Source organism: Myotis daubentonii, chromosome 1 (assembly GCF_963259705.1).
Source record: "Myotis daubentonii chromosome 1, mMyoDau2.1, whole genome shotgun sequence".
Classification (NCBI taxonomy): Eukaryota; Metazoa; Chordata; class Mammalia; order Chiroptera; family Vespertilionidae; genus Myotis; species Myotis daubentonii.
Window position 1 is genome coordinate 169,416,934 of NC_081840.1, and position 17,403 is coordinate 169,434,336.

The 17,403-nt window shown below is 41.7% G+C and overlaps 1 protein-coding gene across 1 annotated transcript in view; it reads left to right on the forward strand.

Annotated features, from left to right (window-relative positions):
- The first annotated feature begins 419 nt into the window (after positions 1–419).
- The window catches only part of HPGDS (hematopoietic prostaglandin D synthase), a 33,287-nt gene continuing 16,303 nt past the window's right edge, over positions 420–17,403 (forward strand). The window contains exons 1-3 of the mRNA XM_059681786.1: positions 420–461; positions 11,098–11,239; positions 14,305–14,397. Coding sequence (XP_059537769.1) covers positions 11,107–11,239; positions 14,305–14,397 — 226 coding nt within the window. The 5' untranslated portion in view covers positions 420–461; positions 11,098–11,106. The remainder of the gene's footprint in view (positions 462–11,097; positions 11,240–14,304; positions 14,398–17,403) is intronic.

Consider the following 17,403-nt stretch of genomic DNA (forward strand, 5'->3'; position numbering starts at 1 on the left):
TAAAGGATGAGACCTCGCGGGAGGTTCCGGTGAGGAGGTGGTGAGCCGCGGATCCTCCACAGACTTGAAGAAGCCAACCACGTGCATATCTGCACAGAGGGTTTCCTCCTACTAACAGTTGCTCATTCTCCGGGAGCCCGTGGGTGAGACTTTAAAAATAAATTTATTTTTAGCAATAGGCACACATCACACCATTAAATTTGACTTTACCAACTGTATGCAAATATGCCAGGTTAGGTATGCGCAGGGATCCTACAAAATGCCAAGAATAAAGAGGTCTTTGCAGGCTTGAACTGCTTGGCAGGCATATTTCATCTAAGAAATAAAGGAAGAGACTTAGGTGGAAGTGAGTCGCCTCTCTCATTGGTTTGTGACCCTGAGTTACTCATCATATAAACCCAAACTGCAGTCACAGAGGAGGGCGAGAAAGAATCTAGAGACTCCACAGAGGCACGGCACAAGTAAGTGATATGATTGACCTCCTCAAAGATAAGAAACCAGACACTTTTTACTGTTTAAGGTTTTATTTCTATTACTGGCATATTCTCTGCGTGAGAGTGACTATCTTTTCTCACCATTTCACTTGCTCAGAGCCTCTCTACGTTAGTGGCCAAGTGGAAATCAAATGGTAATTTCTAAGAGAAGTATAGGTACTAGGTGATTTTAAAAGATTTAAAAAAGATCCTTCAAGTGGATTTTAACATAGAAAATACTGTCAATACCAGAGGGGAAAAGCCTGTCCTGATCCCAGGTTTTTGAATTGTTCCAGAATTTTCCCAAGTGATGTTTTCAGTGTGTGAAGCAGTAGAGAATGTCATAGTTTTTCTTTTTTCTTTTAAAAAGGTGTAGGGATTTTATTCTTCCCTACCCTCATGTAAAATAGGTATTTTTGTTAGGAAGAAGGGAGATGGACATGGGTGGGCAACTTTGCTGTGTCTCTATCGGAAAGAATTAGAGTTAACACTGAAACCTTCTTAGCATAGTGACTAGCACACAGGGAGTGATTAGTACCTGTTGGCCATTATTATTATAGGTCCTTTCCACCAGGGCCAGGACTAGGAAGGGGCAAGTGAGGGAGTGAGGCACCCAGGGCACACAGTGTAAGGGGCACTGAGTCTCAGGGTTGGGCAAATGCTGATCCTGCGCCTGTCGGAGACTGAGTACCGCCTTGGGAGGAAGGGCCTCTTTTAGGCAAGCAAAAAAAAAGTTCAGGTATTTTATTTATAGTATTTTCTATCACTTTAAGGCTCATTTTGTTGAAGTGTCCCCGTGTTTTGCCAAGAATTGCATTCTATCATCATTTGGTTTCAAAGATTATTTAAGGCATTTGCCCCAGGCCAGAAATTGGAACTCACAGTTCCCAAAGCATATTTTAATTATTCCTCGTGCTTTGGATTTAATGTGAGGCAAGCATTGAAAATAATTAGCTGGTCTTTGATAGGAAAATAGATATCTTATCTTGCTAATTAAAAATTAAACATCTGGTGTTTGATTCAAATCCATAACTTACTCAATTAACAAAAATTTTTATATTTCTCCATTGTCCTACAATTTAACTCCAACCTGGCAACTTTTCCAAAACTGAACTGGAAATGCTCAGGCACTCGGGGAATGAGGGAAATTAGCATGCTTCACCACCAACTGTTAATGGGTTTCATGCCAATATGTGCAAGAAATTCTCGTGTAGACAGTAACATCTCAGGCGATTGCTTTCTGAGTCCAATTGTAGCATTTCAAAACACTGTAGTCTAGTCAATGAGAGTACATACATTATGCTCTAATTATTACTGGTCAAGTTAGGTTGTAACAAAGAACAGCTGGCAAATTCACAAGCAATCTTTGTTTTTATACTGAAAACTCATAGGCATAAAAAAATCAATAACATAAAACCGTATCTAGAATTCCCAAGTATGTTTGAAATTCCTTTTATTTAAGAGTAAGAGCTCGCTCATGTAGGCCAACACGTTCATGAATAAAGTAAAGTAAGGTAAATAGCATTTAGGTTCTGGATTGAACTGTAATATGGTTAATAATCCCTTACTTGTAAGTTTTCTATCCATCAAAATTACTCCAAAAGTCCCATCCCCTTTTTCAGTTACCTGCTGAAATATTAAGGGGCACAACTATAATTATTGGATATTAGTCTCCTTTGTCAGAGAGTTCCATTTGTTTTTTGTGTGTTAATCCTCACCCGAGGATATTTTTCCATTGATTTTTAAGGAGAGTGGAAGAGAGGGGGAAAGATCGAGAAAAACATCGATGCAAGAGAAACACATTGATTGGTTGCCTCCTGCACAAGCCCTGACCAAGGCCTGGGCCGGGGAGGAGCCTGCAGCCAAGGTATGTGCCCTTGACTGATATCAGACCCGGGAAGCTTTGGTCCTGTGGGCTGAAGCTCTACCCACTGAGCCGAACTGCCTAGGGCCAGAGAGTTACATTTGAGGTGTTGTCACCTTTCTGGCGTAAACACTAGAATTTTTTAGACTGTTTCACTGCTCTTGCAACAATGTGCAGAATAAAATACTGGCTTAGTTAAAATAAAATGGTTTTTATTATGATAAAAGTTTATTTTATCAAACTACTGCTACAATAAACTATCAAATTACTACACTGAAATGTATTATGGTCATATGAAGTAAAAAAAAAAGCTACAAAGCTAGTAGAAAGACAGAACTTTTCAAAAACACTGTAAAATATTTAATTTCTAAACTAGTTTAGCATATGTTAAAGCTAAATCTTCGTTTGCATTTAATGGCTAAATTCATATGCATTCATATGTGGAAGTTTCTATCCAGGGTATTTACTAGTCATTATTCATATGGTGTGTTTTTGAGAAACTATGTATCTTATTTTTCAAAGAGAATTCTAAGAGGGCTTTTTATTTGTCTGCTGAATCAGGAACTTTACATGACTTTCTTTGGAGTAGAAGGAAGGTAGTGGTTAGTTTTAAGAATAAAGGAGTTCTTTAAGCACAAACAACGGTTTAACTTCCTGTTTCTGTATCATTTCAGGAAAATATGCAGCTTTCCCTACGTTTGTGGGATTCTTAACACAGAATGACAGTGAAAGGGCTCAGCAACGAAGCTAACAGGAAATAAGAGGCCAGCATGACACTAGAATTTCCGTAGGCCAGTCAAATCATATTTAGGTCTATAACCCACCTGGGTGTTATTTTCATGTATTATGTAAAGTTGGAATCTGATTACGTGTATTTTTCCTCCTTTGTCTCAGAACCATTTTTTGTTGTTGTTAATCCTCACCTGAGGATATTCTTCCATTGCTTTTTAGAGAGAGTGGAAGGGAGAGGGAGAGATAGAAACATTGATGTGAGAGAGACACATCCATTAGTTGTCTCCTGCCCATGCACCAACCAGGGCCTGGGATCGAGCCTGCAACCGAGATACGTGCCCTTGACCGGAATCCAACCTGGGACCCTTCAGTCCATAGGCTAATGCTCTATCCACTGAGCCAAATCAGCCAGGGCGTCTCAGAACCATTTTAACCTCGTCCCTTTGTGTCCCCACTGTAATGTCCTATCAGCTGTGTATTATCTGAGGTTCTGCTTTGAGATGCTATGCACCTCTGTATGTCTAGCCCTAAACAAAGATCACATTGCCTGAATTGCAACGTTTTCTGTATGTCCTGCTGTCTGGTAGGTCCAGTCCTCTCCTTTTCTCTTAATTTATCTTGGCTGCTTGGTCCTTAGCATTTCCATTTGAAATTCAGGATCAGGCTTATCTTGGACTTTGAATGTAGACAATCATCTTACTAATAAAAGCCTAGGTGGTCCTCACGCCGTCACAAGATGGCTGTGTGCACAGCAGGTACCCACAGGTGGGTGGGGCGGGGCTTGACACTGCGTGCATAGCACAGAGCATGCCTGGGAGTCCCGCCTCCTCCCAGCTCCATGCATGGCCAGGCCTGGGGGGTCCAGCCTCTGCGGCTCCCGCCTACCCCTTTGGGGCAATCCACCGAGGAGCCCGGCTGGGTGGGCAGGGCCTACCTCTTTGGGGCGATCAATCACAGGGCTCCCGCACTGTGACAGAGCACAGGCCAGGCTGGGCCCCCCCCCCCAGTGCACGAATTTCGTGCACTGGGCCACTAGTCTACACTAATAAAAGAGAAAAATGGTAATTGGCGTACGACGATACCCTTTTCATTGGCTAATCAGGGCTATATGCAAATTAACTGCCAACTAAGATTGGCAGTTAACTGCCAACAAGATGGCAGTTAATTTGCATATGTAGGCACAATGCAGGGAGGCGAAAGGGAAAGCAGGAAGAAGCCCCCTGCCACTGACAGTGATCAGAAACCCAGGGGGGAGCTAAGATCTGGGGGGCAGGGCAAAGGCGGCCCCAGGGCCGCCTTTGACCTGCCCCCCAGCCATGATCGGAGAATCAGGTGCCTTTTCCGCCCTGGCCAGTGATAGCAGGAAGTAGGGGTGGAGCCAGTGATGGGAGCTGGGCACGGTCGAAGCTGGCAGTCTTGGGAGCTAGGGGCCCCTTGCCTGGGCCTAAAGCGAAGCCCACGATCGCGGGGCTGCTGCCACTGCGGGTCCCTGGTGCCCAGGCCGGACGCCTAGGCCAGAGGCGTTAGGCCTGGACAGGGGCGGAGCCTGCAACCACGGGGAGCTGGGGGTCCCCTGCCCAGGCCTGACACCTCTGCTGGAGGTCTCAGGCCTGGTCAAGGGGCCGATCCGGTGATTGGTGATCGGAGGGTGATGAGGGTCAACTCCTCTGGCCCAGGCATCAGGCCTGGGTGGGGGGCGGAGCCGGGGATTGGGGGGATATGATGGTCCCCTTGCCCAGGCCTGAAGCCTGGGTCAGAGGTGTCAGGCTTGGGCGGGGGGTGGAGCAAGCGATCAGAGGGAGATGGGGGTCCCCTGCCCAGGCATGATTCCTGGGCCAGAGGCCTCAGGCCTGGGCGGGGGCCAGAGCCAGTGATCAGGGGGAGATGGGGGTCCCCTGTCCAAGCCTGACACCTCTGGCGGAGGCGTCAGGCCTGGGCAAGGGGCCGATCAGGCGATCGGAGGGTGATGGGGGTCTACACCTCTGTCAGAGGCGTCAGGCCTGGGCAAGGGGCCGATCCTGCGATTGGAGGGTGATGGGGGTCAACGCCTGAGGGCTCCCAGTATGTGAGAGGGGGCAGGCTGGGCTGAGGGACACTCCCCCCCCCCCCACACACACACCCAGTGCACGAATTTCGTGCACCGGGCCCCTAGTTTTCATGATAAATAAGGATAGTTTTTCTCTTCTTTCCACTCCTTAGAGATGTTATCTTATTGACTTAACTAGGCCACCTGGGACTATGTTGAATAGTAGTAAGTTCTTGTTATTCCTGACATTAAAAGAAATGCTTCTATTGGTTTTCCATTATGTATGATGTTTGTTCTGAGGTTTTTGTAGAGACTCTATTAGGTTTAGGAAGTTTTTCTCTATTTCCAGTTTGCCAAGAGGTTTGTGTTTGTTTGTTTTTTAAGATATTTTAACATGAATGAATGATTAATTTTATACATTTTTAAAAGGGTTTATTTGCATTTATTGAGAATATGATTTATGGTTTTTTTCTTTTAATCTATTACTGTCATATATTATACAGATAGATGTTTTGGTGATGACACATCTTCCATTCCTGGGATAAACGTATCTTGTCATTATATTTTATTTCTTTTTATACTCTACTAAATTTGAATAGCTAATAAGTTATTTAGAGTATTTATATCTATGTTTATAAGTAAGATATATCTATACTCTTCCTCTTTTAATATATCTTTGACTTTTCTTAATTTTTCAATTCCCTGAAACTATTTGTAAAAGACAAGGATTATCTTTTCCTTGAAGATTAAGTAAAATTTGCCTGTAAAATCACCTGGGCCCTGTGTCTTTCGTGGGTATAGCTAATTACCAATTCAGTTTCTTTACTGATTATTGTTAAATGCAGGCTCTTGGTTTCTTTTTTATTTGATTGTGTTAATGTATAAACCTCTCAAATTTTCCCCATTTAGATTTAGTGACATAAAGTTATCTATAGTGGTAGCTTATGATTTTTAATGATCTGCTTTATCTGCTATGATCTCTTTTTATTTGTAACATTAATTACTTGTGACTTTTCAGATATTTTCCTCTCAGAGGTGGCAATTTGACCTTTTAAAAATTTTTATAAAACTGGCCGCCAGACCCTAGTTTCAAGCGCTACCACTTTATGGGCAGGATTTTATTCCCCTTTATTCTGAAGGAGCTAACCTCCTGGCTGGCCCCGCCTCCCGCAGAATTTAGTGTCCTGCTCATTGCGTTTGTTTCTGCTCACTTTGGCCCAGGCAAAGCTTATCTTGCTTTTAATCCCAACTATGTATTTTCTTTCTATATTTCATTTTTATTTTTTTGTGCTTGCAGCAGGACGGGTTTATCAAAGAACATGATCTCGAGGATTTGAGTCCAGTCAAATCACACAAAGCTGGACACTCGCCTCTACTATGGCGGGAGCCGTGCCTCCCTTTCCTTCTCCTTCCCTCTCTTCCTTTTTATTCTCCCTTTTCTTTTTTAACTCATACCACTACCAGAGAATTAAACCCCCTGGTCGCTCGTGGGAGTGAGGTTCTTGCCATATCTTCAGAAAAGGAATTTTCTAAGATTTGGATGGCAGGATGGGATGTGGTGTGAAAGTACATTTCCTAGGTTCCAAAATCCCTAAGCCAGTCCTGGAAAAGGTGCGGCGGGTTCCAGCAGAACCGGCAGCAAGGCCAGTGTCCAGAGTTCCCGTGCCATGTTGCAGCCGGTGTGGTTCGGAATCCAAGCTGATTAAAGTCCATTAGTCCATGTGTGGAGGCCCACATGGCCGTGCACTAGGTGGGTGCAGGGGAGCACACCCCCTTGCCCCAGGAGAGCCAGGAACCTGGTGCACGAGAGGGAGAAGAGTAAGAGGGGAAAGCAGGAGCTTCCTGTGTTAGGAAGTTTTCAATATTCAGGTTTCATGTATTTGCAGTGGCCACACCCATTTGTGGCCACTCATTTGTTCCCAGGTGTGACTGGCAGACAGGTAGGCACCTTTGCACATCACGCGGACCTTACCGGGCATGTGTCTAAACTGCCTTTGTCCAGTCCCTTCCCCATCGATCAGCGGGGAACAGACGTGGAGTGTTAACATTTGTTTGCGGGTAGTTTTTATCGCGCGCTAACAGGTGGCGTGGGCCATTTTTGCTAATTTTTTGCGCAAATGACAACGTTCAGTAAAATTACCATAACTTTAGTTTACGTATTTATACATTACTCGCATTCTACCGCTAGTCTATAAAATACGTATTAATGCGTGTCCCGCACTCTACTACCAGTCAACGTAAAACGTATAAGTAAAACGTATAAATACGTTTCCCGCATACAATGTGTTAAATGCAGCTTTTTTGCAAAGCTGTACAAATGGCCTGCCTCTACTATTTGGTCTTCTCTTGCTCCTTTCCTGTAACTAACAACCAGGTTATTACAACAGCATCAATACCATGTGCCAAGCACCATATTTTACACACAATAGTTTCATTACCATATTACAGGAAAGGAGCTAAAGCTAAGAGCAGGTGTCCTGCTTAAGGCCATTCAGGGCGTGTCAGGGGTGACTCCAAAACCATACCTTGCCTTAACCTTGAAGTTGTTCCTCACTGCATCCTTTGGTGGGGGCTGGGATATGTTTTACCTTTGTACTTTGGTCTATCATCTTTCTGAAATAAAGTCTTTAATGAAGTGAGATTACTGAGACAATGCTAAATGCAATAAGAGGGGGGGGGGGGAATATATTATTCTGGACACTATCCTCTATTTCCTTATCTATTTTCATTGGCCATAGAAACATTTACTTGAAATTCCTAATGTTAGTTTTTAGCCAAAGCTTTACAAAATATAGAAAGGATTTTTAGAATCGGTAAATCTTTCCAACTGCATTTACCTTTACTCATTTTTGTTGGTGTTGTTATAAAAATGAGCACATATATCCTGAAAAACAAAAGTCTTCAAGTTTGGGATTTGTAGCTGTAGAAATCAAGAAAACAGATTATTGTTCAGTAGAAAACATAATTATGCAAGTAACTACAAGAATGTGGTATGCTGGTACAGCTTCATTAATGAGTTCCGACTGTTGAAAGGATGTTCTGGAAGGAGAGATAAGCAGTTGTCAGATGTTCACAGGCCTGTGCCAAATCTTAGATTTAAAGATATAGTTGCAGAGAAATGTAGATAACTACCCATCTCTGCCAAGAGTTTTAAAATATCTTCTGTGCAATTTAGAGACAGAGAAGCATTGATCAGACCGTCAAACCTCAGAGGGAAGCTAGGGGAGGGTGGGGATAAGGGGGAGAGATCAACCAAAGGACTTGTATGCATGCATATAGGCCTAACCAATGGACACAGACACCAGAGAGGTGAGGGCATGAGAGGGGTGGGGATGGGGGCAAAGGGGGGATAAGGACACAAATGTAATATCTTAACCAATAAAGAAGATTAAAAGTAAAAATAAAATATAAAATATCTTCTGTGCTTGAGTGAAATGCACTATAAAATAGCATAATGTTGCAAATTAACAACAATACAATACCTTTGTTTTCATGCAGAATTGAGGAGTTAGACACTGATATTTACGTGGCATTTGACCAAATGAGAAAAGGTTACATGTTTACATTTTAATGTTCAGCATAATGGACATATATGAACCTATATGTACATGTAACGTTTATAAGAAGAATATATAATTTCTTTATTTTTATGGAACCCTTGACCTAAGACAACAAAAATCAATTTAAAAAATTGTGTAAAATGCTTTTCAAATAGGAACTGCAACTAAGAATGACACTTTCCCCACTCTGAAGAAGTTGTTGTTGTTCTTTTAAGATTTAAAACAGATTAAAGAATTACAATTATGCTTTTTATTTCCTAGATAAGAATTTTTCCTTTATGATTTCATAAAATGTTTCTTTTTTTCAGAAGGAAATCTACTACTTCGCATTTTTCATTTATTTTTTGTGCTCTCATATCTTTCCCACTATTTATTTCTAAGCTCAGCATTGCTAAGGAACTCGAAAATAGTCTCATTATTCTGATGGGCAATTCCTTTAGTTCCCCAACTTTGAACTTCCTGTATGCATTCTTTCTCAAAGGAATTTAGGGCTGTAAACATTGGAATATGTATTAGTTTACTCCAGTGAACTCTTGTCCACAGAGAATATTTCCTTATATATTCATACAGGTGACATGCAGCACCTTTCACTTGGGTGGGAACTGGATGGCGAATGGGATGAGACAGGACACAGAATCCGGGGGACTTTTTAGCAAGGAGCACCACTCCACAGCCTGTGCACATGGAAACCCCGGCCCAGAGAAACGACTCCTTACGGGCACCAGCCCATCATTTCCTGGGCTGAGGGGTAGACAGTCAACCAGACCATGCTTTCCAGCCGTCCTCTCCACAGATAGATACCGTGAATGCATGAACCTAAACTATGCACTTGGTGTTCTCAGTTTCTATGTTTTGTGTTTGACCTTTTATGTGATGTGACTTCAGATGGAACTTTGAGGCTGGAACCCAGCTTTTTTTTTTTTTATCTAACATTCTAGTAATATCTTTGAAAGATTTCCTTAGTAAAGAATAAAATGTTTAAACTTGCCAGTTTAGATAAATAATTGTTACTTATGATTTTTATTTATGCAATTATTATAATTATTATTTTTGTGTGCTCTATTCACAGTGTTTAGTCTTCACTATAGAACCAGTTCAAAGTTATTATTATTATTAACTAATAATTATTGAGTGTTTAGCATTGTTCTAAATGCTTCACATGTATTACCTCATTCAATCCCCAAATCCATATTAATATCTTTCTCTATAAAAAGTGTGATTTAAAATTCAGTGAGATTTTGTTGGCTAGCTCAAAAATACACAGTAACTACATGGAAGAACTGAATTTCAAATGAAAATGTTTCTAATTATTATACAATTACAATACAATCTACTATTAGTGCTTAAAATACTTAATTGTTTAAACACAATGGAAATGAGCCTTGGCTGGTGTGGCTCAGTGATAGAAAGTTGTCCCATGCACCAAAGGGTTGTGGGTTCGATTCCCAGTCAAGGGCACATACCTGGGTTGCAGGTTCATTCCCCTGGTCAGGGCACATGCGGGAGGCAACCAACTGATGTGTCCCTCTCACTTCAATGTTTCTCTCTCTCTCTGTTCCCCTCCCTCCCTTCTACTCTCTAAAAATCAATGAAAAAAATATTCTTGGGTGAGGATTAACATAAACAAACAAAAAAACAATGGAAATGAAATTATACAAAACATAAAAATCTCACAAAATGATATAATGACATGCATCTAGCCAGTAGAGCTAGTATTAGAAAACTCTCTGAAATGGAAGGAAAGTGTGCTTGCTTTCTTCCTTGCTCCTCTACAGGGGGAATGGAGATATATGTTCACCATTGTCCCATCCCAACAGAGGTCCCCAAGATGGGGTATGTTTATATGGTGCAAGCAACCCAGGAAAGCCAGCAGCATGGACCAGTAAAAAAGAAAAGAGAGCAATGTTTCCCTAAGCCTTTGATTCCCAGAGGGAAAAGCCACGGGTGAGGGGAGAGAGGGGGTGAGAGGTTGGCATGGCTGGCTCATGTTTTTGCTGTGTGTACCCTGCCCCTTCCATCCGTACCCAACTGTCCTCACAAACTCAGCTGTGTCAACAAAGCAAACAACAAACCAAATGTCAAACACCATCTATTACAAGTGACTAAAGGCAGGACAAAGACATCTTAAAATGCAAAGCTCTGACTCCATCCTCTGAAGGTTGGTGGGCAGATACCCTCTTACTCAGAAGTCTTTTTGTAATAAAATTAAATTTGGTTATTTCACTGGAATGTTCCAGTTAGTTCTTAAAAAGAGTCCTGATGTTATTTCAAGTCATCCCATATATTACTAGGATAGTGATTTATAATTATGGTTTTGAAATATCTTTTAATATCTCCCGTTATCTCAAAAGATGCCATAAAGTTTTCAAAATGTCCCCAAAGAAAAATGTTGAACATCTCTAGAGGGCTGTAAAAATAATCCCTCCATTTTTCTCTTTCCAGAATTACACAATGCCAAGCTACAAACTCATTTATTTTAATATGAGGGGGAGAGCAGAAATTATTCGTTACATATTTGCATATTTGGACATAAAGTATGAAGACCACAGAATAGAACAAGCTGATTGGCCTGAAATCAAACCAAGTAAGTAGCACAAATAACAGTTGATGAAAATGTAGGGAAAATATTTTTCCAGAATGTTTTCTTTCTTCAGGGAAATGAAAAACTAAAGAATATTAATCTCACATAGCTTTATATTGAGAAACAGCAGTTCAGGCAAGCTAAATAAATGCTATGTGACCCAAAAAATTTCCTATTTGAGGTGAAAATACAAACACCAGAGAAAGAGAATATAAAGATAAACCAATCTGTCAGAAGAGCTGAAAAGGGGATACTGACGTCATTTTTTTTTTATGCTCACCTGAGGATATTTTTCCATTGATTTTTAGAAGCAATGGAAGAGGGAGGGAAAGACAGAGAGAAATATTGATATGAGAGAAACACATTGATTGGTTGCCTCCTGCACCGACCCCAACCAGGGCCCAGGCCAGGGAGGAGCCTGCAACCGAGATATGTGCCCTTGACTGGAATCGAACCTGGGACCTTTGGTCTGCAGGCTCACGCTCTATTCACTGAGCCAAACTGGGTAGAGCTGAAGTCAATATTCTTGACAATTAGAGTTGCTACAGATCTCTATGTTTTTTTTTTTAATATATTTTATTGATTTTTACAGAGAGAAAGGGAGAAAGATAGAGAGTTAGAAACATCGATGAGAGAGAAACATCGATCAGCTGCCTCCTGCACATTTCCTACTGGGGATGTGCCCGCAACCCAGGTACATGCCCTTGACCGGAATCGAACCTGGGACCTTTCAGTCCACAGGCCGACGCTCTATCCACTGAGCCAAACCGGTTTCGGCAACAGATCTCTATGTTTTAACAGTGGATCAGATGTGCTGCTCTAACAGAAAACCAGACTCAAAGTGGCTTAAATAATAATTTTTTAAAAAATGAATTGTATCACAAAACTGAAAATCCAGAAGTAGAACAGGCTTCCAAGGATGGCTTTATTCATTTCCTCCTCTGTGTGTTGGCTTTATCATGAGGCTGGTAGCCATGTGCTTACTGCAATTCCAGCCACACAGCCTTGAACAGCAATGCTAAGAGGATATATGAGAAAGAGTAAGGGAGTGAACTGCTCCTTAAGTGTTTCCAGAAGAATAAAGAAAAACTTTCCCAGAAGCCCTCAGCAAATTCCCCATGTCTCGCTGGCACAAACTGAGTCACATGTCCATTTCTGAATCATTCACTGGCAAAGGGGATGGGGAGAGCCTGAGAACCACCCAGTCCCCCTCTGAAGTTGGGGATGGAATCAATTTCTATGAGGCATGTGACTATATAAGAGGGGGGTGGATATGAAAACAAAACTGGGATCTGTTTGACCAGAGAAAAGAGCGAATGGACAAATCAGTCGGGTAACACAATCAAAACATGCAACTTAGCACTGAGGACAATGGGGAAGAATTGGAAATATCATTACATTTAACAAACAATAGTGTGTGGTTCTCAATAAGCTGCAAGTCATCCTCTGTAAGATGTTTGCCATGTTATCTAGAAATATTAAATACTAATTACACCTAAAATCCACATATTTATCGCTGGATTATTATAAAATCACATAAAGATGAAGTTCAAGAAAATAACTATTGGGTCCTTGAAGACTAGCTGGCACTGGTAGATACTCTACAGCCTCTGTTGCATCTAATTTATCTCGCATGCCTACATGGGATATATTATTATTTTTATTCTATAATTGGGATAACTGAAGTACACAGAGTTTAGGTAATTTTCCCAAGTTCACAGCCCTAGCAATTTTGAAACACAGGCCAATTTCATACTATGACCTGAGCTTCTTGTACTAGATAATGCTGACAGCAATAACACTGTGATAAATGGGATGTAAACAATAAGTATTGCGACGTGCCTTTGGGAAGCATGAGTTCCTTAAAAGCCACTCTTTGTTATCAGAGAATTCTTCTCTGGTGGGGTAGAATATTTTGTTTTCTGTTTTCATGAAAATTTGCCATTGATGTCCACACATTTCTTCCAATATCAGAATTTTTATATGGGGTTTTTCATTCTGTGGACATAAAATAGGTGAACATTAATTCTACCATTACTTAAGTCAAGAGGTAGAGATAATACATTTAAAAATGTCAGCTTTTCGATACATTTTTAGATTTTTTTTTTTTTAGTGCTTCATACCCTATTTTACCTTAACTTTTCATTGTTATTGAAAAATGGAATTGCTGGATTTTCTTAATATTTAAAAAAATATTTTTATAGAGTTGAAAGGGATCTTAAAGTTTATGATAGTTAGGACATGGTGTCAAATAACAGAGACCGAATACAAAAGTGATTTAAAGAGGATAAAAATTTATATCTTTTGCATAAAAACCCACATATATACACTATAATTGTTTTTCTATATATATATGGGAAAGCAATAAAATACTAAAATGGTTGTAATTATGTAGTAGAACTATTTTTATTTATCTTCATTTTAGAAGCTTTCTATAATATATATTGCTTTCTGACAAAAATATAATAGGTTTGATAACAAAACAAAGTAGGGCTTACAGACTAAATATTAATATGATATCTGCTATGAGTCTGTCCTATGTTTGTACAAATATGCTTGCTGCCTTACCATATACTTCAAATAGTCCCTCATCAAAAAGAGAATTTTGCTAAATTCCTTACCATAAATTCAACATGTGAGTCAAGCTCTCCATATTACTCAGACTATGGTTTTAAAGAATAATTAATGTGATCCCTGATTAAGGCCTCAAAAATTAATGAAGCTTTTAAAAAAAGGTGTTTTTTATTTTTTAAATTAAGTAGTAAGCATATGTAAGTACTAGTATATAAGATAATGCATGGTATAATATAGAGTTAACTGGGTTTTCGACCTGGTTCTGTCATTAACTGTATAGAAGGTCTTCTAACAACTCTATTTAAAAAAAAAAAAAAACTTGTAAAATGCAAAGATTCCACTTGAGGATGCTTAATGTCTCTTTTAAAATAAATATTCAAGAATTCCATGACTTTAAAATCATGCCTTGTTTCCACAATTATCAGTAAAAAATGGGAGCATTGTAATACTTGATTTTATTATGAAAGTTGATTCTTTTCTCTTTTTATTTTAAGCTCTTCCATTTGGCAAAATCCCCATTTTGGAAGTTGATGGACTTAATCTTCACCAGAGCCTAGCAATAGCGAGATACTTGACCAAAAACACAGGTAATATGTGTATTGTGTTTTAAGATTTTTGATGACTGACAAAAAAATTAGTCCTGGCCGGTGTTGCTCAGTGGATAGTGTGTTGGCCTGTGGACTGAGGGGTCCCAGGTTCGATTCCAGTCAAGGGCACATGCCTGGGATTGTGGGCTCGATCCCCAGTAGGGGGCATGCAGGAGGCAGCCGATCCATGATCCTCTCTCATCATTGATGTTTCTGTCTCTCTCTCCCTCTCCCTTTCTCCCTGAAATAAAAAATCCTATCTAATAAAAGAGAAAAATGGTAATTGGCGTACGACGATACCCTTTTCATTGGCTAATCAGGGCTATATGCAAATTAACTGCCAACTATGATTGGCAGTTAACTGCCAACAAGATGGCAGTTAATTTGCATATGTAGGCACAATGCAGGGAGGTGAAAGGGAAAGCAGGAAGAAGCCCCCTGCCACTGACAGGGATCGGAAACCCAGGGGGGACCTAAGAGCTGGGGGGCAGGGCAAAGGCGGCCCTGGGGCCGCCTTTGCCCTGCCCCCCAGCCATGATCGGAGAATCGGGTGCCTTTTCCGCCCTGGCCAGTGATAGCAGGAAGTAGGGGTGGAGCCAGCGATGGGAGCTGGGCACGGTTGAAGCTGGCAGTCCCGGGAGCTAGGGGTCCCTTGCCTGGGCCTAAAGCGGAGCCCACGATCGCGGGGCCGCTGCAGCTGCGGGTCCCCGCTGCCCGAGCTGGACACCTCAGCCAGAGGCGTGAGGCCTGGGCAAGGGGCGGAGCCTGCAACCGCGGGGAGCTGGGGGTCCCCTGCCCAGGCCGGACACCTCTGCCGGAGGCCTCAGGCCTGGTCAAGGGGCCGATCCGGTGATTGGTGATCGGAGGGTGATGAGGGTCAACTCCTCTGGCCGAGGCATCAGGCCTGGGTAGGGGGCTGAGCCGGGGATTGGGGGGATATGATGGTCCCCTTGCCCAGGCCTGAAGCCTGGGTCAGAGGCGTCAGGATTGGGCGGGGGGGTGGAGCAAGCGATCAGAGGGAGATGGGGGTCCCCTACCCAGGCATGATTCCTGGGCCAGAGGCCTCAGGCCTGGGCAGGGGCCAGAGCCAGTGATCAGGGGGAGATGGGGGTCCCCTGTCCAAGCCTGAGACCTCTGGCGGAGGCGTCAGGCCTGGGCAAGGGGCCGATCAGGCGATCGGAGGGTGATGGGGGTCTACGCCTCTGGCCGAGGCATCAGGCCTGGGCAAGGGGCCGATCCTGCGATTGGAGGGTGATGGGGGTCAACGCCTGAGGGTTCCCAGTATGTGAGAGGGGGCAGGCTGGGCTGAGGGACACTCCCCCCACACACACCCAGTGCACGAATTTCGTGCACCGGGCCCCTAGTATATATATAAAAATAAAAAATAATAATTAAAAAAATTATATTTTATATATATATACTATATTCATTAAACAATTTATTTTTTAACAAAAATAATGTGTATATAAAATTTATGTTGCACTAACACATATTTCAACAAATGAAATTCTTTGCAAGTTTAGAAGAGATGGAGATTCCTTCTGGCTATGAAAGTTTGACTTTGAAGTGGAAATGACATTTGAGTTGAGCTTGAAGGATCCCTAGAATTTCAAAAGGAAGACTTGAACTTGGGCAGTGTTTCTCAGACTGTGTGTGCATCAGGATAGCATGGAGGCTCATTAAAACTCAGAATGCTCAGCCTTGACTGCAGAGATTGTGACTCAATCATCCTGGGGTAGGATCCAAAAGTTTGCATTTTTAACAATTTCCTTGATGATGCTGATGCAGCTGGTCCATGGACTTCATTTGGAGAATCTTTGGGCTAGAACACTCCAGGCAGAGAGAATATGAAAAGCACTTTAAATTTGCAGAGTTGCTCTAGCTGGTTTGGCTCAGTGGATAGAGTGTGGGCCTGCAGACTGAAGAGTCCCAGGTTCGATTCCAGTCAAGGGCACATGCCTGGGTTTCCAGCTCCATGCCCAGTAGGGGGCCTGCAGGAGGCAGCCGATCAATGGTTCTCTCTCATCATTGATGTTTTTATCTCTCTTCCTCTCTGAAATCAATAAAAATAATTAAAAATTTTTAACAAATTGCAGAGTAGAGTAGTAGAAAGAGAAACCGATAGAAAAATAGATTGGGATCTGGTTAGAAAGATTCACAATATGGATGTCATTTCTTTTTTTTTTTAATTAAATCTTTATTGTTCAGATTAGTTGTTCCTCTCCCCCCCCCCCCATAACTCTCCTCCACCCTGTTCCCACCCACCCTCTGCCCTTACCCCTCCCACTGTCCTCATCCATAGGTGTACGATTTTTGTCCAGACTCTTCCTGCACCCCCACCCCTCTTTTCCCCCAAGAATTGTCAGTCCACTCCCTTTCTATGCCCCTAGTTCTATTATATTCACCACTTTACTCTGTTCATCAGATTTTTTATTCACTTGATTTTTAGATTCACTTGTTGATAGATATGTATTTGTTGTCACTTTGTTGTTCATAATTTTTATCTTTACCTTTTTTCTTCTTCCTCTTCTTAAAGAATACCCTTCAGCATTTCATATAATCCTGGTTTGGTGGTGATGAACTCCTTTAGCTTTTTCTTGTCTGTGAAGCTCTCTATCTGACCTTCAATTCTAAATGATAGCTTTACTGGATAAAGTAATCTTGGTTGTAGGTTCTTTTTATTCATCACTTTGAATATTTCTTGCCACTCCCTTCTGGCCTGCAAAGTTTCTGTTGAGAAATCAGCTGACATTCATATGGGTACTCCCTTGTAGGTAACTAACTGTTTTTCTCTTGCTGCTTTTAAGATTCTCTCTTTGTCTTTTGCTCTTGGCATTTTAATTATGATATGTCTTAGTGTGGTCCTCTTTGGATTCCTTTTGTTTGGGGTTCTCTGCGCTTCCTGGACTTGTAAGTCTATTTCTTTCACCAGGTAGGGGAAGTTTTCTGTCATTATTGTTTCAAATAGGTTTTCAATATCTTGCTCTCTCTCTTCTTCTGGCACCC